At 42.6% G+C, this 26,179-nt stretch overlaps 1 protein-coding gene across 20 annotated transcripts in view; it reads right to left on the bottom strand.

Moving 5' to 3' along the window:
- Positions 1 to 26,179, bottom strand: part of NRXN3 (neurexin 3) — a 1,026,565-nt gene that overhangs the window by 693,915 nt on the left and 306,471 nt on the right. For all 20 annotated transcript variants that reach the window (XM_086613885.1, XM_086613892.1, XM_086613886.1 and 17 more), the window contains one exon: positions 6,448 to 6,651. In XM_086613885.1, coding sequence (XP_086470011.1) covers positions 6,448 to 6,651 — 204 coding nt within the window. The remainder of the gene's footprint in view (positions 1 to 6,447; positions 6,652 to 26,179) is intronic.

Genomic DNA, 26,179 nt, shown 5'->3' with positions numbered 1-26,179 from the left:
AGTGGTGGCTATATCCCTTTTAGGAGTTGGGTGGGGTAAGGGGAGCTCTGAAGCACATGCTGGGGAACTTCCCTTTAAGACCTGACAGAGTGTGAGAGCAAGAGGGAGACTCTCAAGTCTCTCTGCAAGCAAGTGAGATCAAGAGAGTTGTTACAGCTGGAACGACACGGGAATTTCTCATGGGCTAAACAGTAAGTGAGCTGGAAAGGGAAACATGGCTAGTCCTCAACAACATTCATCAAAATTAGAAACTAAAACTATTGCTGTGGTATTGATATCTGCAGAGAATTTTTGCTTTTTTTTTTTTTTTTGCAACGATACTGAAATAACTGCATGTCCCAGGGCTTACCCTCAGGCTGAGTCACTGACTGCTTCAGGTGAAGGGATTGATGTTTCAAACTGAAAACCAGTGCAGCCCTTACCCTTGCTGCTAGACTTCTATTTCAAAGGACAATGAGAGACCAGGCCACTGAGGGGGTTGCCCTGACAACTACCACAGCGCTGTCAGATCTCCAGACTCTGCAATTCCATGCAACAGGGGTGCCAGGCAAACACCCAAGCACACTCCAGAAGAACCAGCTCCAAAACCAGATTTAGTCCAGCTGGGTTAGTGAGGATCTCACATGGCAGCTAAGCAAGTGCACCTGCTTGCACTGTTACACCAGCACCACCATGCTCTCCACACTATGAAGAAAAAGCATAGGGGTTTTTGTTCATTTCCTCTAATTCTGAGCCTTCCCCAAAGCAACCAAAAAAACTTTCCAATCAATTAATACATGAAGCTGTTTTCTCCCTCTTACATCAGTTTTTATAGAGGGAGAAAATACCTATTTTCCTCTAAACTAGTACAACACTACAAATCCAAAGCAAAGGATGCTGCCCCGGCAGTGAGATGCAGGTTTAGCCTGGTCATTGTGCTGAAAACAGTAACAGCTAGGGAATTCAGGAATAATTTAAAAACAAAAAAAAAAAATCAAACCACTGCTTGGGTTTCCTCCGCACAGTTCCAGGGCAATAAGACTTCTGGTAACTGTCATTTGAGGCTCTCAGCCCTGTTATCAGCTTCTACTGATAAGATTGGCTTTGTTTAGGCATGGCTGCATTCCTAACTCAAAGAGGTTTTCCCTTGCTTTAGATTTTGAAGATGAGCACGCCTAAACAGCTGTAAATCCAGTCACCTGCCAGTTGAGCAATTGGATAAAGAATCTGGAGGACAGCAGTAAAGTGAAAACACAGTCTGTAACTGCATGGGGAGCAGAGTGAGCTGGGAAAGCCTTCTACAGTTACTTTCTTTCATTATTATTCCTAATGTAAACCAGAAGCTGCTCCCTTAGTGCACAGGTGGAAGATTTTCCAGAGCCCATCACCTGGAAAACAGTCCAACGACTCTCTCTTTGCAAAAGGTTAAATAGCATCACTGCCATTAGATAACACTAGGGATTCATTGTTTGAATGGAGATATCTTTAGTAGCAGACAGAAGTCTCTCCAAATTAGGCTTGTATTTCTTACCATTTGTATCTTTGTGCCTGAAAATAGTGATATTTATTTGACATTGCTAAGGCCCCAGGCTGTTTTTTTCCTTGAATCAGGAAAGAAAGTCACCTTTGTTGTGTGAGGACAAAGTGTTTGTTCCTTTTGATGAGCATCCACATGCGGTTATGGAGGAGTGCCTTCAAGGCAAGACTAGGAGAAGATAGATAAACAGGGCCTGACTGTTTCTAAGCTCACTCTTGGTTATTTGCTATGAGGAAACCAGATGAGGTACTGTGCACACTCTTACTCGATGTTATAGTGTGGCTTCTTGCCTCTCTCCTACTTGCACGCAATCAGACTGTGCAGCCACCTGTAACTGGCAGCTGACAAATATTTTTGCATGTGTATGACAAAAAAGTAATAATCAAGGGTCTTTGTATGTATCAATTACAGAAAAGAAATTTATTAATGAGAAATAGTGTAAATGGGCATACACTTGCAGGCCAGAGTGTATGATTTGCACAAGAGGAAATTTGGCATAAAAGTTCACATATATTTAAAAAAGAAAAATAGAAAATATGCCTGCTCTGTCTGTCTGTATGAATGACAAAAGAAACTTTGTATTTTGGAGAGGCAAAGATGTCTTTGACACCCTCGAGGAGATATCTTAGGAAAAGATAGGCGAGAGGGATGGTTACACTTCCTGACAAGACAACTGACTCAGATTAACAGAAGGCAGGAAGTATTTATTCTAGTCACCAGTGACCTGAAGATAAGCCAGGCCAGGAAGAAAAAAACCTGAAATATTCTTTAATAAAAGTCAGTGACACCACAACCCTCACACTCATCAATGTGAGGAAGAACGTGAGGGTGGATCTCCCTATCGGACCAGCCATTTCTTTCCCTTTCTGCACATCTTCTCAGCATCAGAAATGATTCCCAAGCATGTTCCGAGCCATGATTTGCTTAATTTCTCTCTCTCTCTCTCTTTCCACTCTAGACCCATTTCTTCAGAGTCCTTCTCGACAGAGGTGAGATCTGTATCACATTTGGACTTCTAATCTTCACACGACGAACACTCAAAACTACTGTGAGATGTGCTGTCAACATGCAGATTGCAGTGCCTTGGGCATCCGCTCGGGAACTGTCTGAAACAACTTCCTCACCCCTCTTTATTTGAGAATTATTCAGCACTGCTCTTCCTTTCCCCTCCACCTTCTACAGCAAGCACCCAGCCGCCCGTGCCCACCCACACCTGCAGTACGATGCGTCTGTCCCCTGTTTGGTTTGGACACTGAGTGCTGAGGAGGTGGGTGGGATATGCCAGCCCCCGCAGGCTGCTCTGTACGCTCTGTTCTCAGGGCTGTTTGCTGTGCGGGCCGCAGGCTTCAGGCCTTTGAAGGGTTGAATACCATCTTTTGATTTACCATGGCTGATGGGGTATGGGGAAAGCTTTGCAACTGAAATACACAGAAGAATTAAAAAAAAAAAAAAAAAGGAAAAAAAAGAAAAAAGAAAGAAAACAAAAAACAACATAGGAAAGACCTTAATAACCACACAAATGATAATAAGTAATCAAATGGAACAGATCAAAGAAGAGAAGAAAGAGACAGCTCTTATTAATAGTATTAAATGACTTATAAGAAAAGCACAATTAAATAACTCACCACTCAAAACAGTCTTTGTTTACACACATCCGTCATGGGTCAGACATACCGGGGGATGCTGACATGTAGCTAGTCAGCACCAAGCACACTCAGGTCTTCAGAGGTGGTGCTGATGACTGTTTCTTACTGGTAAGGGGATTTTGGCAGGGTCAGATAACAAAGATTTGGTCTTTGTGACATTTTGGCTATGAACAGTCTCCTTAAAGAGTTAGATTTGACTTACAGTAAACAACTGAAAATGAACGGCTCTGGTAAGGTCATTCCTCCTCAAATTCTGTTTCTTCAACAGCATGGTAACTTTGCTGTTTTGATAGAAGGAAAGTCCTATTGCAAGGAATATATCTGACGGTTTTATAAATCTGAAGAGAGGAGAGGTGAAGCTCAAATCAGGTTCCAAAAGTCTAAACTACCCTTCTGTTCAGTCGAGCATAGAAGGAGAGTGCTGACAGTTTTCCACTGATGCAACCTGTAGTCACTTTTGGGGGAAGATTCAACCTCACAAAAGTTTCCAGCTGAACAGCTGGCAACTCTGGCACACGCTGCTTCAGTCCCTGCAACTACACAAAAATAAGCTTCAGTTAACATAGAGTTTGGTTTACAGATTTTGTCCCTGTATTAAATCATCAATGGCTCATCCCTTTCCAAAGATGTGTAGACCCTATGTCAATTCTTTAGCCATGTCTTTCAGACGCCAGACAGTAAGAGTTGAACAGTACACTGCTAAGGCTAGGTGATGGCATAACAGATCCCAGAGAATGTTAAAAGTGGCCAATGAAATCGGGCACACAATGCTGACAGGCCCAGAGGGAAAACATCATCTCCCAGCATGATATAAGGAAAATTGGAAAGGAAAGAGTAAGCCGTAAACAATTATAAGTATATTCAGGGTAATCTAAATATACCCTCCTTGTATTTACAGAGGGTCTAAGTCTAGGAGGGTCTGAATATCCAAAAGGAGTAATTCCCCCTATTCTTATTGATTTTAAAGGAAGATGAAGATATAACAGAATCAAAAAGTGGTACCTTTCTCAGAAGAAAAAAATGATAATTTTTGATGAAGTTTGGCAGTTTTCATGCTGTAGTACTTTTCATGTGGGAGTATCAAAGGCGATAGAAGCAGCACTTTCTAAAATACTACCACATGCCTGGCAGGTTGTGAAATATTCTCTCTTGAGCAAAGCGAGAAATTAAGGCATGCAAGGTAAAAGAACTGGCTCTGGGTTACAAGGGCGTAGTGTAGAGCTAAACAGATAATCAGCTGCCTCATCACTTCCCTGACAGAAGCATGCCATTGACAATCTTCCAGTAATAAAGTTTATTCTCTGAGAAGAAAATGGCTCGAAATAATTGCCAAGATGGAAAACAGTGGGGATAAAAAAAAAATAAAATTAAAAATCTTTTTGCCAGATTATTAGCACGAACTGTATTAGGTCAGAAGAAAATGCAGACATATATATATATATTTACACATGCACTGGAGATTTGTGAAATTTTCTCTTTGCACATATAAGAATGCTCAACAGCTATTTTTTTGAGCTGTTCTCCTGAGAAACTGCAAATCTATGAAATTTTCCTTCACTGAAAGTTAATATAGGCAGAGATGGCTATCATCAGAGTGCTGTTTCTCTTTCTTCGAGAAGTTACTGTCATAGCTGAAGTTAATCTATTCCCTCTGACCTCTAGGCCAGTCTGGATAGCACAGCAACTGCTCCTACGCTAGCTAAAGACTCAATAGTGCTTCACTCTTCTTCAGTCAAGCTAAGCAGAGCATATATATATATATATATATTTTTTTTTTTTTCCAAACAGGAACTCTGTAACACTGCATTTTCTTTTTTTTTTTTTTTTTAATAAAAAGCAAGGGTTTCTATAGCCCTTTAAACGGAGACTCTTTGCTTTTAAGAGATATGAACTTGTTTAAATGAATCATCTTTGCTCCACTTTCTTATTCAAAAAGATGATATTAGGGTCTGACTTGCACTTTCAAAGCCAAAAAGACACTAGAAGCAATTTTAGAGAACAAGCCAGTTCCAGAGGACAACTGCTGGACAATATATTGCCCAGGTGAGGACGAGGAGCCCTAAAATCACCACTCAAGCTCATCTATGGTGCAGCAAGACCTTGATAAACTTACTGCATCTAGCTGGGACAGGAGTTTAAAAAAAAAAAAAAGAACCGTTACTACAGCTTTGGGTGCAGAATACTTTTTTTATCCTCTGCAAAAAAAGCCACTACATGGTTAACTCCTGATATCACCATAGCAGGGCTTTGAAGATGCTGATACTGTTAGCTCAAAAAATGCAAAACATTGTTCCAGTGGGGCTTAGAATTTTGAAAGCTGACACAAGCTTTCACAGATCATGCATACATCTTCATATAGAGTACCCTACATACTAGAAGAGGTTTAACATTTCACACTATCATGATAGTTCTGCCTGTTCGACTCAGAATCTCTTGTTAGTTATATTCCTGGATTCACATGAATGAACAAGTTGTATCACTGAAAAGTGAAAGAAAGCTTCAACTCGTGTATTTACATTCTTTAAAAAGACTATTTGTCATTCTGTACAATACTTAAAGACTGGCAAGAAAATGGATTGAGGCTAACCTAATAGCACATTCATTCTCAATTTTTGTTTCATTGTTGTTATCCTTGGACTTGTTTCTAATTGTCTTTATTTATTATTTTCTGGAAAAGTGTAACTCTAAGGAGACAATACAATCCTTTGGGATGGGCTTTTATTATTGTTGCCTTCATTTTAATAAAGACACAGTCAAAAAAACCCAGGCTTTTTTGCTAGGTATAAAGAGTTCTAAAGGCTGAAACATAGAAATAGTTAGCACATTAGTAAACCAGACCGATTTGTATCAAACGCTGCCAAATTCTATAAAGGGCAAGGGATTCATAGGACTTCGGCTTGCCACCATATCCATTTTGTTTCTCTCCCACATTTGGCTTTGACTGTTTTGAGTGATGCTGGATGAATGGGGGATGTAACTGATCAAAAGATGGACCAAGCAGCATGTCTCACACAGAGCTCACCAGTCCCAGACCAAGAAAGGAAACTTAAAAACTTAAAGACTTAAAACCAACACTCTCCATAACGAATAACTGACAGCAAATCTTCATGCAGCAATGCAGAAGAGAATTTCTCTCCGCAAGAGAATATCTTTATGAAGGTTTCAGCAGATATTTTAGAAATCAATCCAATCAAAACAACAGAAATTAAACAAAATGGTAGAAAAACCACTAATCACAAGCCCAAACTAATAGTGAAGGGGCAGCAGAAAGTTTTTATACGATACCTAAATTGACCATAAGTTTGACACGGCCTCCATCCAGCTCCAGGCGCAGAGTGTCAGCAGAGTCTCGTGAGGTGGTTGCCATCAACAGCCCATAAGCGCGTTGGGACATGAAACGGAAGGACACATCTTCTGCTTCTGTATGCATGACCATAGGCATGATGATCTTCATGTACATGCTGCCATCATAGCTCAAGATAGAGGCCTCTGCAATGAATCAGAAAAAAATTGCAAAAAAATGAAAAGTAGTTACACCTCTGCGTGATTTTCACTCCTGAAGAACCCTGACATCTACCACAGACCACTGTGTTTACAGAAACCATGCCACTCACCACAGAAAGGTATGTGACTGGGGAAAAACCCAGCAACTGTTTAACTGCATCCAGCAGCTCTACATGGAAAGTATGAACAGCAAACATGAAGATATGGTATTAACCACAACTAGAGGCAGCAGTACCCATGGAGACACAATCCCCGAGGACAAGTGTCTTAGTACAGGGCCCTTTTGTGATCATGAGCTGGCAAAGTCTTCATTTTTCACATCTTCCAGAAAATGTGGTCTCCTCCATTAGTCCAGTATTCCATAGTACTAGTTGTAATGACTACTTTAAATAACACCTACAACACTTCTACTAGAGCATTTAGTCTTGCCTTTGAAGGCTCAGAGTTCCTATTTCTGGTACTCTTAAGAGCTGTTGCTTACTTAGAGAGGAATTTCATTCCTTTGCTGGTATTTTAAAGAAAAACAACCGAATGAAGCAAGTTTCCTAACAGGTCTTTTCTACTTCAGATTTGTGTTTTGTGATTTTATATTTTTACCCTCCTTACTAACAACTAACGCTTTTAGAGCTCTGCTGACATAACCGATAGCACTGCAATACAAATGAAGAAAGGAACAAACCAAACTCCATCACAAGTTTCAGTGTCGTTCAAACACAGGAAATGTCAGGAGATGGAGGCACACTGAAAGCCAGGAGGAGAAAAAAAAAAAAGACAACCAAAAAACAGCAAGGAAAGAAATTCTATTTTTCTATCATCTCTGAGGATGTCAAAGAAAATGGGAAGTTCAGCTGAGGAAAGGAGTTACAGTACTTAACATTCTCTATTTGTTCACAATCTTGCCTGCAGAAACCAATATTCTTCTCTAAGGGGGTAGAAATAAAGCCTTGTGATAGAAGTGCAGCAACTGCTATAGCATGGCAATCATTGTTTCAGTCCAGAAATATGCTCCAAAGTATTTTTATCTGCAAAATTTACCAATCTACATAAACATATTAATGTATGAATCAGAGCATCCCTCATCCCACAGCCAACCCCTACTGAAATCAGGGCTGTAGAGATTGCTCCACGTAGGACTTCTACCACAAAACTACATATAGGAGTCCCAGAGGATACAAAAAAAAAAAAAAAGACCAGTTCAGCTCCCTAGGCACATGGAAGGGTTGCTCAGTAGAGCACTCTTACAGTGCCTCATCCAGTTTAGCTACAGTTTGCTCAAATGGTTGGGATTCTCACCAGGCACCCCACACACCCCCCAGAAAGCTAAAACTCCACCTAATTTAACCAGCTACAATGACACATATTTGGAAACTAGATGTTCTCCTTATGTTTACCCCTTTGTCCCAGATTTCCCAGCCAAGCCAGTCATGCTGACAAAAGCGGAAATTCTAGAGCGAAACAGCAAGCTTGGCAGAGCCAATCCTTATGCGCTCTGAACGCCTAAATGTTAGATGCTAGAGTAGGGCAGATGGATGGAAAACTGGGGAACAGCCATACGTCCATGCTGAAAAGGACCCATGGCTGGTTCCATAATGGCCAGTAACAGAACTGCAGTGTGTAGTAAATAGGCAAATGAGGTGATCGGTAAGGACCCAAGTGTCAAGCTGATAAAGTGACAGAGGAGACATGTATATGGTTACAAAACATTTGGTGGGGATCACCATGGCTGTGCAGGCACAGCAACCCACTGCATTAATAGCTGGTGTGCAGCACCTCTCTGGTCATGGAACACAGAAATTTATTAAGAAGACAACTTTTCTGGGAACATCATTAAAATAAGATGGCTGTGAATAGCATCCTATTCATCAGTTTTCTTAGCTGCACTCCTCACACACTGTCGTGGTCTGTACACACAAAGCCCTCTACATGCAACACCCACTCAGCCGTACATACACCTTCTGGGTACCAGCTGTCAGTGCTCCCCTGAGGACACATATCTTTGCTTGGCCAAGAAACAGAGAAGGAAGGAAAGCTTCTTTTTCAAGGTAGGAGAATGGTTTCTTCTTTTCAAAGTGCAATTCTTTTCCCCCTCACGTCTGCACCTCTTACTTGCCACCCACAGCTGCAAGCTGGAACTAAATGTACTGTATATTATACATACACTCAAAGGCAATGTGTATGTACACACAAACCCTCCTTGCTCTCCTTCCTCCCTCTCTCTGCAGATTGTATTAGAAAATGCAGTCAAGCATGAAATGGCTCTTTTGACGCCTTCAGGCTCAGATGTGCCTTGCATGAAACAGTTGCTTGCCCTAGTGCCTGAATAGCTGCGAGAAGGGGGTTGGAGGATATGAGGACCATGAGTGGGAGTAACTGACACAAGTGCCCCAGCTCTGCTGCTTCCTTCTCCACTGTACCATGCGTTAGCTGCTTTAGAAACATGAGTTTTTATGCAGACACTAGAAGGCAACAAACGGAAAGCACGGTAGTAACGAGTCTCTTCCCTTCAAAAAGAATTCATTTGTGTCTTTCAGCTCCACTGATCCCATTGCCAGAAAATTACTGTCCTTAGACAAGAAATCCCAACCATTATTATTATTACATGTATGTAAGAAGGACCTTAAGAATATCTAGAATTGCTGAGGATGGCACAAAAGTCTAAACAGTGTTTCAGCTGACATCCCACAGTAGCCTAAATTGGGTATTACTGCTCCTTCTCTGGCCAGTCTGCTACAAACAGGGAGCAATGAATTCTTGTAACAATCAAATAAAATTAAATAGCCTGAAATAGTTGAAACTGCCTCTGCACAACCATAGGACGTGATGAGTTTCTGTCCTTGTGCGTGCCCTATGCTGACCTGAGCCTGGCCCAGCTCAGATCACTTACAGACTTGACATCATCTAAAAATACAGAAATTTCATTCTCACTTTGCAAGTCTTCATCATCTGGAGCATCTAGAAGCTTTTTCAGCACATCTCCTTTCAAGCAGATCATTCCCTCCAGCTACAAAAAGACCCCTTCAGAGGAAGGTATTGCCTAGTAACAGTCATACAAATAAAACCTATCTCCTTCTCCTCACAAGTCAGTCCCCAAAACTCGAGGAAGGCACTTTACAGCCAAGCAACGCATACAGCAAATCTGCTCAGAGTTGAACGTAACTTGGCAACACCTATGTGACTTCAGTCTCCTTGGCACCTGTGCTGGCGACTCCTGGCTGAATACAGGCATCCATTCCACTGTCCTCCTCAGCCATCTACAGTAATGGGACTGTACTGCTTTTCAGCACCATAAATACTGGTGGTGGCACAACTATCTGAGTTAAAAACACATGCACATTCCTTCCACCCTTTTACTTTTAGGGTAGCTGTTATACTTGGATACCTCATGGAGACATGCATAGGAGCAATGGGTGAAACTACGTTTCAGAGACACACAGATTTGTACAGACAAAAAGATTCAAAGTGGCTTTTATTTGCAATCTCAAAGCCAGAAGCTTCACTGCCATTAGCTTGGAGATGGGAAGATGAAGAAACCAGGTGCTGATTCAAAACTGCCCTGACACAATGCCAGAGATCTGTGAAAATCAATATGTTATTAGGAGCGATTAGCTTCCCAGTCTTGTGCTCTGAGACCCTGCCAGCTTTAATTTTACACTTAGCATCCAAAGGAGCAATTCACTGCGGCTTCCCCACAAAACTCTGCATAAACCTCCTGGGGAGATAGCAACAAACATATTCTTAGAATACAGAGACAGAAAAATATTTAAGATCTCTTCATGCTCTTTCTCCTATTTTCTAACCTTTCTTCTGCATTAATAACCATTCTTTGCCTCTCTCCTTTCTTCTCCCTTTTAGCTTTTCTGTAGTTTCCTGTTCTTGTTCTTGTCTGTAGTCTCTTTCTCCTGCCTCGCAGACTACAATACAACATACTTTCTTCCTGAAGTTTCTAGGAAGAAGGCAGTGCAAGAAGGAGGAAAGAAAAAGTCCTCCCTTCATGGAAAGTTTAGCTGAAGTCACCAATGGCAGCAGTTCAGGGTACACAATGTACTCCCTATAGCTACATTTGCATGAGTCAGCTATCACCACCCACTCCCACCAAGTGGAGCTTTGAGAGACAAGTGTCACCAACCGGAGAGGCACAAGACACGCTTGCAAGGAGCAAGCGTGGAAAACAGGTATGCTGGTTCAAAACTACAGGGAATAGAGATGAAATGTTTCTACCTTCTCACAAAAATTCAAATATCCTTCAAGAAAAAGTGTCAGAGCTTTGTATCCAACCAGACAAGACTTTCCTGTAGGCAGCACACATCTTTCCATCCCATGCAAACATGCCAGCTTTCTCTTAATATATCCACTAGCAGATAGATGGTCACAAATAAAAACCATGGCTCTGAAAACCAAAATCACACTTTAAAAACAAAACCACAAAAAACTCAACAACCCACAGAACTGAAAAAAAGGCCTAAAACCAGAAAAAAAACCCAGACTGATGACTTTCAGCAACAGAAATCTGTCAAGTTAATTTGAGGAGCCTGAATGTAATCACAGACCAAAATCTAACTAAGACCCAGGAGTGAATGCTCCTTTTTTGGTGGAAAAAATGTAATGGGAACCTAAAGCGTTCACAAACGGTTATGACCTTGTGTATCATCTGGCGGGATGGGAGCTGGGAAGCTCCTGAGGCTGAGGCCCCGCTGCCCAGCACTGTCCCACGCACCCAAAGAGATGAGCACAACAGACCTGCAGACGGTGGCCAGGCTGGAGAGCAGCCCAGCTGCAGCATTGCTGGGGCAGGTGCTGATGGCCCTGAGGGCTGACATGGGGCCCTTGGCTGTGGGCAGAGCTGGGGAGCCCCAGGGGGTTGACACAAGGTCTGGGGATGTAGGCAGGGTCAGGGTGTCCCGGGGTACAGCTAGGGTCTGTCGATGCCCTCAGGGTCCTGGTAACGCGGAGCCGGTGGTACCATGCACTGACCCAGGATAAAAGTCCATGGTTACAAAATGTGCTACAACACCTTTTGCAGCAAATTGGATTTTCCCTGAATGTCTCCCATCTCTGCCAAATCGGAAAGCACAACTGGAAATTCACTAGCACTGAAAGGGAGAACAAAAGGGAAGACAAAATCATCTTTAAATACCTGCCTAAAGAGAATCCTTACATTAGAATTAAGAATAGGTTCTAATAGTTTAGCAAAATACCCTGCACTAATCAGACACTGGCAAAACTATTCTGCTTTTAAGATTTCAGCCCACCAAGATGTCTACAGCATTATCATCGGATGTTATGTACTGAAAACCTGTGAAGATAAACCAGTTAAAAACTTGGACACATACAACCACAGAAATGTAAAGAACCTAGACTTGTTTTGCCAGTGCTTAAGCTCCCTCACAGATCAAATATTTTTGCAACATCAATCCCAACTTTTCTTTGCTTCAAATTAAGATGACGCCTTCCTTACCTACTCCTGGTGGATATACATCTGCTTTACAAAAATACCTCCATATCCTGAAGTTCAGCATACCATAACTTCAGCTCTCTTACTCTGTTCTAGAGTTCAAATTCTCCTAGGTTTTATTTTCTAAATCTTGCCTCTTCTGCTTATTATCTCTGGCTTCTCTCCTATTTGTATGCTACTTTCTTAAATTCAAATGCTCCAGTTTGAATAGCATACGCCAGTTAAAACCAAACATGCAATAAAAGTAGAATAATTACGTAAGACACTCTTCTTGGTACAATGTGTACAAAATATTTCCAAACGAGCAGCAAACAAGAGAGATAATAGAGCCAGCTTCAAGGCATTCACCACATTTTCAGGAATGCAAGAATATTGGTGGAGTAGTAATAATAATTGTCACTTATAATGCTGCTGCTATAGACAAAAACTGCTAGCAGATGTTTACATAGACCAGATGACATCCAGATTAATATTTTTCATCAAATATACCTTTCCAAAATCCTGCAAAATTTATGTCATAGCATTATTTAAAGCATTTCATTACTTTTAACATACATGTAAGTCTGTAAATAGCCTGGTTCACACAAAATAAGAAATTCCCGAAGAACACTTGAAGTGCAAACCACACCTATTTATTCATCTAGAAAGTCAGAACAGAATAAATACTATATTCACCATTTCCTTTTCCATATTACTGTCTCCTTCTTGTTCCAGATTCTTATGTATTTCCTATCTCTTTCCTATGTGTTTTTTCTAAACACAAGCAGAAACATCAAATTAACCACAGAAAAAAGTATTGCTTAATTATCCACAAAAATGAAGATATACAAAAATCCAGGCAAAGGCAGCAACTAAAAGCCTCAACAACACATCTATATGAAAGCACAGGGTTCAGCACAAGTACTGTAATGTCCTTCCTCAGATAGAAAATTTAGCTTGATTCATAAAGCTAAGACATTGAAATTACATTGTTCAGGAACGGAAGCAATTTTGGAATTTTTTCAGAGCTACTATATAAATTATTTTTATCTGAATCCAAAATAAACACCTTGCTTTTCTAGGTCAGTATTAAAAGGAGACACATAATATAAAAAACCTGTAAACTGGCCCTGAGAATTTTCAGCTCGAAGTGGGTGAAATCTCAAGGAACTAGTTAAAACTGAAGCTTCCACCACGGTAAGGGAAAATCACATCAGATTTCTAACTGTCTACAACAAAAACTTCAGTGGAGACCTCCTAAAATTTCAACTGACCCAGAGAAGACATATTAGGATCCAGGATATCAAATCTCCCTCCATTAATAAACTTCACAAGCCTTTGCACTCTGGATTCTAACTTTTGTTTAATTTCTGTAATGAACCAACCCTTCAGCTCTCGAGGCTCCTCTGTGACTACCCTTCAGAGAAGTATGTACCAGTTTCCATAAGCACCAGGCTTGTTATGTGTTGCTTCTTCTCTTGTCGCCACCACACACAAAAGAGGATAAGTTAATTAAGGGGATGTTGTCTGGTGAGGAGTTACAAAAAATAATAATAGAAAAGGCCTTTAATCCACAAAGAAGGGCTTTAAACTAGGTTTGAAGGGGGAAGGGGATATAACTAGGCTCAGTAAACTAGGCTTAGGGAATAAGGCCTCTGTCATGGTTTGATGTGGAGGGGGGGGTGATTCTGGTGGCAGGAGAGGGGTTTTGGTCCCTGTGACCTCCCTGGTTTTGGAACTGGGTTAGGCTTAGTTCTGGCCACCAGATCAGACTGCCATCCCCCTCGGGGTTGAGCCAATAGGGCGCCTCTGCGAATTGCCCTATTTAAGTCAGGACAAAGGGACCGGAAAAGGTGCTTCGCCCAGGATCGAGCAGAGAAGGGAGGAGGGCACTGCCCCCGCTCCCTGGCTCCCGGCCGGGCAGCTGCCTGCGTCGGGCTGGCGCTGCCCACGGAGGATGGCGGCGGCGGAGCCAGCTGGGGAACTCGGGGGCACCCCACTCCCGGGGTGCCCACTGGGCTGAGTTCACCTGGAGAGGACTGAGATCTGAGAGAAACAGCCGCATCGACAGCAGGTCAGTGAGGATGAAGTGGGAGGAGGTGTGCCGGAGCCGAGTTTCCCCTGCGGCTGATGGTGAGATAGCAGGTGGCCCCCCTGCAACCAGGACGGCCTCGGTGGAGCAGAGACCCACTCGCAGCCCATGGGGAGAAGATGCCTGAGCCTGAGGATGGTCGTGTTGGGGTGCACGACAAGGCAGAGAGGCATCTGGAGTCTGCGTGACGACCCACGCCGGAGCGAGTGGCTACAGCTCCCTAAGTACCCGAGACTGTGGTAAAGCCCACACCGGAGCAATCTGTGGGGAAGGATTGTTTCCAGTGGGCTGGACTCACGTTGGAGAAGTTTGTGGATTTTTCCTCGTGGGTAGGGGATCCATTGGAGCAGGGGAAAAGGGTGTAAGGACTCCTTCTCCTTTAAGAAAGAAGCAGCAGTAACAGCACGGAATGAACTGACCTGCATTCCCCCAGTCCCTGCCCCCTGTGCTGCTGGGGGGAGGAGGTAGAGCCGGGAGGAAAAGGAAAGGGGGGGGGGAAGGTGTCGGTTTTAAGATCTGATTCTGTTTCTTTCTGTCCTCTCGAGTAATCGGTTTTTGTTTCCCTTTGTCCTTCTAAGTAATCATTAATAAACTCTTTTGCTTTGAGAAAGCCCTGTCTGGTTTGCCTGGGACCATGGTTGGTGGGTGCTCCCTCTGTTCTTGTCTCAACCCTCAGCCCCTTTGGGTTTTTTTTTCTTTCCTCTCCTCTCTACTTTACTGGAGAAGGAGAGACTGTGTGAGTTTTAGTTGCTGGATCAGCCTAAAACCACGACAGCCTCCCACCCCCCCTAGGGTGAAATCGGCGTGCTCAGTTGGCTCTCTGAAATGCCTGTACACCAATGCACGCAGCATGGGGAACAAGCAGGAGGAGTTAGAAATCTGTGTTCCATCAGGGGGTTATGATCTTGTAGCAATTACTGAGACTTGGTGGGACAGCTCGCATGACTGGAATGTGGTCATGGATGGCTATGTCCTCTTCAGGAAAGACAGGCCAGCAAGGCAAGGTGGTGGAGTTGCTCTTTACGTGACAGAGAAACTAGGGTGCATTGAGTTCTGTCCAGGGACAGATCAGGAGCAAGTTGAGAGCTTGTGGGTGCAAATTAAAGGACGATCTGGCATATGTGATACTGTTATTTGTCTATTACAGACCACCAGATCAGGATGCGGAGGTTGATGAGGCCTTCTACAGGCAGCTGACAGTGGTCTCACAAATGCAGGCCCTGGTTGTCATGGGGGATTTCAATTATCCTGATATCTGCTGGAAGGCCTACTCAGCCAGCCATCCACAGTCCAGGAGGTTCCTTCAGTGCATTGATGATAACTTCCTGATGCATATGGTGAATGAGCCTACTAGGAGAGAAATGCTGCTGGATCTTATACTCACTAATAAGGAGAGTCTGGTTGAAGCACTGAAGGTCGAGGGTAGCCTTGGTTGTAGCGACCATGAAATGGTGGAGTTCAGGATCTCATGTGGCAGGAAGAGAATACCTAGCAGAACTAGAACCCTGGACTTCAGTAGGGTCATTAGGGGCAGTCAACATGGCTTCACTAAGGGGAAGTCGTGCTTGACAAACTTGATAGCCTTTTATGAGGACATCACCCAGTGGGTGGATGATGGTAGAGCAGTGGATGTGGTCTATCTTGACTTCAGTAAAGCATTTGACACAGTCTCCCACAGCATCCTCACAGCTAAACTGAGGAAGTGTGGTCTGGATGATTGGGCAGTGAGGTGGATTGTGAACTGGCTGAAGGATCGAAGCCAGAGAGTAGTGGTCAATGGGATGGAGTCCAGTTGAAGGCCTGTATCCAGTGGAGTCCCCCAAGGGTCGGTACTGGGACCTGTATTGTTCAACATATTCATCAATGACTTGGATGAGGGAATAGAATGCATAGTCAGCAAGTTTGCTGATGACACCGAACTGGGAGGAGTGGTTGACACACCTGAAGGCTGTGCTGCCATTCAGAGAGTCCTGGACAGGCGGGAGAGTTGGGCGGAGAGAAATTTAATGAAATACAACAAGGGCAAGGGTAGAGTCTTTCATCTGGGTAAGAACAACCCCATGTACCAGTACAAGTTGGGGACTGAACTGTCGGGGAACAGCACAGGGGAAAGGGACCTGGGGGTCCTGGTGGACAGCAGGATGACCATGAGCCAGCAATGTGCCCTTGTGGCCAAGAAGGCCAATGGCATCCTGGGGTGTATTAGAAGGGGTGTGGTTAGTAGGTCAAGAGAGGTTCTCCTCCCCCTCTACTCTGCCCTGGTGAGGCCGCATCTGGAATATTGTGTCCAGTTCTGGGCCCCTCAGTTCAAGAAGGACAAGGAACTGCTTGAGAGAGTCCTGTGCAGGGCCACAAAGATGATGAAGGGAGTGGAGCATCTCCCTTATGAGGAAAGACTGAGGGAGCTGGGTCTCTTTAGCTTGGAGAAGAGGAGACTGAGGGAGGACCTCATTAATGTTTATAAATATGTAAATGGTGACTCTCATGAGGATGGAGTCAGGCTCTTCTCAGTGGCATCCAATGATAGGACAAGGGGAAATGGATATAAGCTGGAACATAGGAGGTTCCGCTTAAACATGAGGAAGAACTTCTTCCCAGTAAGGGTAACAGAACACTGGAACAGGCTGCCCAGAGAGTTTGTGGAGTCTCCTTCTCTGGAGATGTTCAAAACCCGCCTGGACATGTTCTTGTGTGATCTGATCTAGGTGGTCCTGCTCCAGCAGGGGGATTGGACTAGATGACCCTTTGAGGTCCCTTCCAATCCCTAACATTCTGTGATTCTGTGAAAGGTAAATGTTATCTAAAAAACTTTGCATCACCCTTCTTCAGGCTGTAATCATAAAGAACTAGGCTGGGCAGGACCTGTAAGAGCACTGAGCAGCAGAGTGGAAATATTTACAGACAGAGGAAACTGTAGCTTGTAAATGTTATTGCTAGCTCTGGGAGGTGAGGAGCGATGCTGTATTGCCATACTGAAGCTTGGCAAAGACACAGGGGAACCAAGAAGGAGCACATGGGCTCTTCAAACTTACTCCAAATGTCACTCTAACATTTACAGAGCTGTGTACAACTATTTGGGAAAGAATCTCTGGTAAGAAGGTTAAGGGTAGAAGAAGAATTGCTCCTCAAATGCAAGGAATGTAATGGGGAAGGCATGGGGAAATCTGCTGCTAAAATGATAGTCTGAGAGTTTGCATTACACAAGTAGGGTTTAGAAAATGATGTGACTTCTGTTTAGTTTGAACACCTGAGTCCTCTTCATTACACTATCAAGCTGCATGAAGCATTTGATCACTGTCTTCTCAGTAGTGTTCCTCAAAAGTGGAGATTATACTTGTGTTGGGTTTATGAGGTGGAGTTTCGGTAGTGAGGGAGGAGTACAGGGATAGCCCCTGTAAGGAGCTGCCAGAAGCTTCCTGGGCTCCAAGTAGGATCTAGTTTTGGCTAGGTCAGACCCACCTCTGGCCAGGGCTGAGTCAATCAGCACTTCTGTGAATAAACATATTTAAGAAGGGATAAAGAAACCAGTGCCGTGTAGGACCTTCAGTGAAGAGAGGGGGAAGGTGGAGGGGTCCACAACAGGCCAGGTGGCTGCACTCTAAGAAGCTGAGACTCTATGGAAAAAGCCCGTGCTGGAGTGATCTGATGGGTAAGGATTGCATCCTGCAGGAAGGACTCATGTTGGAGAAGTTCGTGGAGAACTGTCTCCTGTGAGAAGGGACTCCACATTGGAGCAGGAGAAGAGTGTGAGGAGTCCTCCTCCTGAGGAAGAAGGAGTGGCAAAACCAGCATGTGACAAACTGACCTGCAACCCCCATTCTCAGTCCCCCCGCACTGCTGGAGAGGAGTAGGTAGAGCCGGGAAGAAGGGAGGGGAGCAGGGAAATGTTTTTAAAATCTGGCTTTGTTTCTCATTATCCTCTCTGAATGTGATTGCTAAAGAACCAAATTTTTTTGTCCCCAAGCTGAGTCTGTTCTGCCCATATCCATGGTTGGTGGGTGATCTCTCTCTGTTCCTATTTTGACTCTCAAGCCTTTTATTACATTTTTCTCTTCTCTGTCCCATTGGCAGGGGAAGGGGAGGGCTGCGGAGAGGGTCACAGGGAGGAGTGAGCGAGCAGCTTTGTAGTGCTTAGTTGCCACCTGGGGCTAAAGCACAACAATAGTGAAGATGGAGTTTTGCTTATCTCAGAAGTATACATTGAAAGAAAGAGGAAGCTGACACAATTTGCAGCAAGGGAAATCCCAGAAAATCGTAAGCAAAAAATTTACACAATGAGAGTGATCACACACTAGAACAAAAAGGCTATAGAAACACCACCTCTGGAAATTTTCAAAACTCAACTGGATAATGCCTCTAAGAACCAATTCTGCTCTTGAAGTCGGCCTCACTTAGAGCAGGTGGTTGAGACAGAGACTTCCAGAGATCCCTTTCAACCACAACTATTCTAACAAGTGCCAGAATGCACTGATTTCACTGGATATTGCACTATTTTAGAAACATCACCTTATACCTGAAAGTTGCTACTGATCTGAGATCGAAAAGATTTTACCTTGTGAGTTACGGCATTAAAGGAAATGCTGCTAACAGCATGTTGTCAAGACTGAAGAAACGGGAAATTCAAAACTTCACTCTCCTACAGGCACTATATGTCCTTGGGCAAACTCTTTACCCCTGCTGAATCATCTCATAACAATTACAGTTAGGAACCAAACGTATTATGACACTACTAAACACATCCGACTGTTGTGGTTTTGGTCCTTTTCTCCCGCAAGCCAGGATGCTCTCACTGAACTGGTGTGTCATATACTGTCAACATCTCCCAGTGGCTGCTAACCATCAGGTGAAAATTGAAAGGCTTCTAAGGGTGGCTCTCAGCACTAAAATTTGCATTACTTCCTCAAGTATCCAGGAGATGAGGGCTCTGCTGTAAAACCCACAGATGTGGGAAACCTACTAAAAAGGCAGTTATCATCAGCCTACCATCTTTGAAAAGCAAGGCAGTTATGTGAACTACATTCACAACCTTGTGTAAAAGCACAAACAACTTCTGCTCAGTTCTGTTTTTTGAATACTGGGAAGAAAAACAGTGTCTCATATTGTCTGGCTGTTGGTTTAAGGAAGGCTCACAGCATGGACCAGACAACCTTCAATTTCCTTTTCTTCCTTTTTCTCATCTGACCGCCCCAAAACCCTGAACTTCATGAAGTCCTGGAAGAGATGCTTTAATAGGACAGGGAGCAGAGAGAAAACACGGGTTCACAAACTGTAGGGTAAACTTGTCCTCAAAATCACAGGTACACCATGGTGGTTTTGAAAAAGCAACAATTCTTCCACCCAGGAAATCTCTGATTTAGGAGAGGCCAGACGTGAGAGACTGCCACGCTGAAAATAAGTAGGCAGAGGAGCTGGGTAACTATTTATAACTAACGTAAGGCAAGCAGCTTCACGTGAACGGGAATATTGCAACACTCGCAAAGGCTGGCAAATAGGTCATCTTTGGGGAAAGCCTGATACAACCAAGCAAGTAGCAATTAGGAGGGTAGCAACACCATACATGCTGTGCAAAAATACAGGATAGCATGTAATTTGGGGTTTCAGTCTACAACTTCCAAACTTAAAACATAAGATAAACTAAGCTGAGTTTATAATACCAAGACCTGAGGGAACATCCTTTCAGAGCCTTTTCTTTTCCTATCGCAGAGCTCCTGCTTTCCCTAAAAACATTTGCAAAACCACTAATCCCAGAGCGGCGCCTGCCTGAGAGCAACGCTCAGTCAGTGCTGCACGGACAGTGCAGAAATGATGACGCTGGGTTCCAGGCATCCCACGGGTTCTATCCCCTCCTAATGAAGTCATCAGCAGAGATGTAACGGCCAGGGCTGCTCACCCAGCTAATTGCAACCACTGTCCAATTATTGTAACTATGATAAAGAGGAAAAGAGAAGCAGAAACTAGTAGTTGGCAGGGGATGGCAGTTGATATTGCCAAGATCATGAAGGCTGAAGCGAGATACACGTTCAAGCCTGTAAATTTCACTAGGAGATAAAAGAAATTAAGTCCTACTTTCAAGTAACAGGCATTGCCTTTTGAAAATGTGATTGTCCTGCAGACCAAATTCCATTGTATGACTCTAGTATCAGTAAAGAAATATGTTTATGAAAAAAGGAATTTCAGATAAAAAAGGAAGAAAAAAAGAACTGACATAGGCATGTACAGGGCTTCTGTACTAATGATGACTCAAAATTACCCAGAATTTCCTTGTTTAGAAAATTAAAGGAATGTCCATGATTTGTCACTTTCTGACCCCAAATATGACCAAGTACAGTTTCTCTCTTACAAAATCAGTATCTCTTGGTAAGAGCAGAGTTAGCAATTTGTAGTGCAAAACACTTGTTTTAATTATGCAAAATCATACCGTTATTAAACTCCTACAAGATTATCTTGAATGCCAAAGGCTGTGGTGCAGGATCTTCTAAGTGCATAGACTAGCATTCAATGGATGGGTTTACGTACAACAGCAGCCCAAAACTCAAAAATTTATGCTCATGGAGAAGAGAGTTTCATTAATCTTTTTCTTCTTCTCTGAGCTCCAAGAGCCTCCAATGATCATAATGGGAACTATAAAAGATAATAAATCCTACTTCTTGTGGAAGCTGTGAAGGTTTACTCAGTGTTGGCAAATTCTATGAGATCCTTCAGTCAAAAGAACTGTAGATGTACAAATTATGACAGCAGCTGTGACCCTAAAGCTTTCACATTCACCACTGTGCTGCCCATTTTACTCACTTTGAAGTTCAGGGCGGCAGTCAGAACACAATGAGGGGAGTCATTCTCCAAAAGCACCAACCTGACACCACAGCTAAGTAAAGCTTAATCTTCTTCAGCTGCTTCTATCAGTAGACTTACTGAGAGAGATCCTGAAGCCTGAGTCTATTCCGATTCAAAACAGGATCAAATCTTGAAATCACCAGGTATCTTAGACTGAAAATGTCATTTCTGTGCAGAAGATTTTCAAATCACCTTCTACAGTATCCATGATTTTTGCTGAAATGCTTGGATCTCTCCTGCTCCTAACTGAAATTGGAAAGCAGTCACATCATTGCCCCATATCAAGACATTTGCATCTACTTATAGATAAGATGTGAGTGTACCCACATCTTGTATTGTCCTCTTTACACCAGACATAATGGAAAATTCTGCATTAAGAGAGTTTTGATGGTAAATAACCTGCTATTTATCCTGTCTAAAACACTTCTGTCCACTGTAATGAAGTCCAGAGGGACATTTACTCTCCAGATTGCTAGCAGCAAACCAGATGTGATGTATTTTGTTACAACATTTCTGATCCATTACATCAAATTATGCCAGATTAAATGCAGCCCATCAGGGAAAAGGGTCTCCTCAGACCTGTGAATTGACTCAAACATAAAATTCAGTGTCTGCTTATCAGTGACTGCACCTCCTATATGACATCGCGTTCTATATAACTTCTTCACTTGATGCTAGGCAGCATACCTCCAGAATTAACTGCCTGGGAAGGAACCTCGCAATGAGTGGGCAAGTAATAAAAAGCTTCATTTCACCATGGTGTTCTCAGGTTCTCCAGGTTCCTGAACAACCTCTTTATGTGCTAAGCCTGAAAGTCACACAGACTAATAGCAAGGACGAATTGGCTCCCCTGCCATATCAGTGTTAGCCCTCATACTGTTCAGAACAGCAGTAAGGATGATATAGTCGATATCCCTGTACCAAGGGTAGGGAGAAGAATTCAAGCATCAACCACTCATCCTAAAGACTAGAGTTCAGAAACATCTTAAACAGAGAAAAATGGGAGTTTTGTAGTCTCGATCTAAAGATAGGTGTTTCCACATCCTAAAATTGCTGTTTAGAATGATCTGCAGGGCTGCCTGTGCTCTGCATAAGTCCAGGACAAGGGGAAGAACAGAGCTAGCTATCACAAGTACGACATGTTTGCTAACCTGAGTGGCAGACAGGAAGTTCAATCTCTAAGAATAGATTCTGAATGCTAATAAAAATTCAGGTATTTGATAAAAAAAGTCAACAGCCACAGTCTTAATGCTCTGTACAGTGGAAAGATTGGTTTGCTTTCACCTGAAATGTCTCCCAGACTCTTAAGTGCAGGAGAGAGAGAAGTAGGAGAGTAAATTGCAAAAGCCATCTAATTTAGCTAAGTGGGATCACAGGTAAGGTCAGGACAGTTAATCACTATCTATTTGCTGAAAATTACCCATAAAGGTAATTAAATGCTCAATTCTCTTACAGCAATTAGCTTTTGTTGATATGAATATGAAATAGGTACCCAGTAAGAGTTAACTCTGTAACAAAAGGAAAGGAATGAATCAGAACAAAGAGACCATTCAAAGAGGGAAGCTAAGGTAAGTTTGGGGGATGGTCTGACATTCAAATGCATGTTTGGGGGACTGGAGAATGCTTTCACACATATTATTTGGCCAGACCTCTAAAGCATATCAGAGAAAGTGAGATTATTAGAACAGAGCCCAAGACAATTTAACAATGCATGGTAAAGGCAGATGAGAGCGTGGCTATCAGATTAAGTTTGTATAAAGGCTGTGGCAAATCCATCATGAGGTTTTTCAGGCTCTGAGACAGCCTGACTAGAACTGGCCTTACCAGCAAATTGTGTTTACTTCAGAGATGAAAATTTTTCTCTTCCCTCATTACACAAGCCCCAAAAAGGGTGGGGGTGTGAGAGTCTGACATTTTCTACTCTTTCAAATGTATTTCTCTATAGTGATAAAAGCCATTAATCATTACCCATGAAAACTGAGGGGAAAAGAAAGAGTAATTACAACATCTGAAGGCATTCTTTCAGTTTTTCAACAACTTGTTGCTCCAGTGATATCTAATCCCTCCTCTCAGGCTTTCTGCAGTCTACACCCCTATTGCTTCTGTACCCATAGGAAAGGGATGAGAAATCTGGGCTGCAGCTCTGAAAACACAGCCTTCAGCTGCAGGGAGCAGGGTTCAGGTGTTGCTCAGGCAAGCAGGGGCAGAGAGGAGCAGCCCCACTTATGTGCCCCTTACATCTGCCTGTATTTCAAAGGAGTCACACAACCAAGCACAGGACATAACAAGCAGTGAAAGCTCTGCAGTAAGGACAGGGTGGTGGGGGAAGCCCACAGCTATTGTTTGGGGCTGAAGCATGCTAGTAGAACTGTATGTGAAACTGGTATCAAGCCTTCATGTCCCAGATAGCCTCAGATGGCCCCTGATTTGGAAAACATTCACGACCCCATCCAGAAGCCTTCCCACAAGAGATGCAAATCTAAATCAAAACGAATATAAGGAAACAGAAGAACTTACGGTCCAGAGTTTTCTACATTCTAGGGGATCCTGTAAAATTTCAGAAGTGATTTAGACAAAAATTGTTTCATAACAACAGGAACTGTTTGAGCCTGAATGTAACACAGCTACCTATTGGGACACCTTCAGTTTGAAATTAAGTACATTGCAAAAAATGATCTAAAATCAGCTAGCTGCATGTACTTCACCTGTAAGATTTCCCCCTCCTACTGTTTATGGCATCAGAATACGGCATTTCTTTTTTCACCATCTTTCATATTTTTCTTTCTCCTGTTACTGTGCAAAAGGCCTATACAAAGAACAGCAAAAACAGCTGGCTACCTGCACAAGGCAGTAAACAGAACACATCAGATAACTCCTACCTGTAAAACAGAAAGCAAATTTTGTGATATTTTTCAAATCTATTCACCTTCCAATTTCCAACCAACTTTGGAAAACAACAAAACAGAATATGCACAGCGCTGCCAAACACAATATCATTACCTGCAACGGGAGTTAAGGGGCTGACTTTGCCTTAAGAGCAATTTTTTCATGTCAGGACACCATTCTGCATGATATTAAAGCAACACAAGTTGTATCTAGTCACATCCCACCCTTTCTCCTGGGAAACACATGGTTACATCTGCAGCCATTTGATCTTCCAGAGCATATCGCTGCTTCTTTACATGGCATAAACACTCCTCCTGCATCAGCTAGGCTGAATACCACCTCCACAAAGGGAGGAACACAGCAGAAAAGCATAACCAATGCAAGACAGGCCAAGCTCTCACTTTCCCAATCAGAAAGCCAAGCTCTGAGCAACTAAGAACATGACGGTTACAGGGTTTAATCAACAGTACCAGTAACTGGGCAAAGTGAAATTTGTGTGCTATGCACCAGACAGATGCCATTTTACTATAAAAATCCTACAAAATGCAAATGTTTTGCATAATGTCTCAGTCATCATGGCTTGGCTTTAGCTTGGAGGTACTGTACTTTGAGAGGAAGAACAGCCTTTGAAGCTTGTTCAGTCCTCAGCTTCTCAGATGCAATGGGAGTATTTTTAAACTGATGCTGAGCAAAAACCAATCTCTCACTTCTCAAGCCTGAATTCACAAAAAATATCTGCATGTAATGTTCATAGAGAGTTTCAGGAGACAAATTTTAAAGGATCAATCTAAATATTCCCAGGATGCAGTTATATTTTTAATTTTGAAACCTGGGATTGCACACACTGCGTTTAGCCTCTCTGACTTTTTTTAAAAACAAGGTCTTTGTCATGTGATCTTTGAAATAGCACGTCAGAGCTGTATTTATTTCAAAGTCTGACTTCATTCAGTGTTAGCAAAACACTTCAGAATTAAATTTGTTTATAGATTCTAGTCCGAGCTCTTCAGGAAACTGAGTCATTTAAGAAGATTGCAACAAGTACATGGACTTTGTGACTGGAGAACACACTTAAACCAAGAAAGATGATTTCCCTCGGCTTGGAACCTGGGAATGTGCACATTCTCGCTGACAAAAATAGAAAATTATAAAAAGGCAAAAGTAAGTATTCAAATATTGAAAACAGTTCCCAGTAAATGATGAAACAGTTCTAACCTTCTACATCATTACAGTTAATTTCTTTAATTACTAGATTACGTTATTTATTTAAGAAGAAATACTGATTTCTCTGTTTCTTGGGTCCTGAAAAAGCAAAAATCTTGATCTTACCTATACAGTGTAATTCTGCTGTGATATTGAATTTCACAGAGGTGCTTATGGTGTGGAAAGGAGAGTGAAGTTTTCCTCAGTTTGGAAGGAAAAGAGGCAACTTGTCAGACTTCAAACATACACTGAGAAAACACAAGAGTAACTGTGACTGCCACGTAAGGGTGAACCTGGAACTCTGACAGAGGCTGAGCAGCCAGCACACAAGGACACAAACGCTGCTTTGACCTGCATGTCTTGAATTCGGATTGACAATCACCTTCTTCAGCAACATTTAATTATATGCTGCTTCCTACAGCACTGGCTGCTGGTGAGGCAAAAGTATATGTTTAAAGTGACAAAATGTATTTTCATCAGGGATGTGATTACTTTCTCAAACTGCCAGATTTGATTCCCAGTTTTATGCCACAGATAAGAGACTGCACAACAAAGAATATAATAAAGTCAAAGTTCAGTCGTGGATTTTTGAGAACTGATAATGTAATCTTAAATTCTGATGAAAACTACCAGCACTGGAGGAGTGCAGAAATGCTACCGAGTTAAACCAGCTAAATTACTCCACTGATACTAATTTACTGAACATTTCAGCCATTCCAGAACCAAAGCACTTTCCTTTCAGTCACCTATCAATTGTCTCATAATCTGGTGGTAAAGCTCCCAAATCACTTTCCTTAGTGATTCAAGTATGGGCAGAATGTGTGGCCTTGCTATGCACCAAAACAAGAGGAATCTAGTCCAAATGGGTCAGTGTTTCCTTCTCCACTTTGCTCACACAATATTTAATAGGACCTCTTTATTATATTTCCATTGAGCCTCTAATAATGTAGGCCTATTATCTAAAGCAGAAGGACACAAATTAGGACTCTTGATATCCATTCAGTAAGTCACTTGGTGATTTTCCTTTATTTGATCTGAAAGCAGGAAAGAATGTGATTTACCTCTCTTCAACA

Source organism: Tauraco erythrolophus, chromosome 6 (assembly GCF_009769465.1).
Source record: "Tauraco erythrolophus isolate bTauEry1 chromosome 6, bTauEry1.pri, whole genome shotgun sequence".
Lineage (NCBI taxonomy): Eukaryota > Metazoa > Chordata > Aves > Musophagiformes > Musophagidae > Tauraco > Tauraco erythrolophus.
This window is presented reverse-complemented; position numbering and strand designations above follow the sequence as displayed.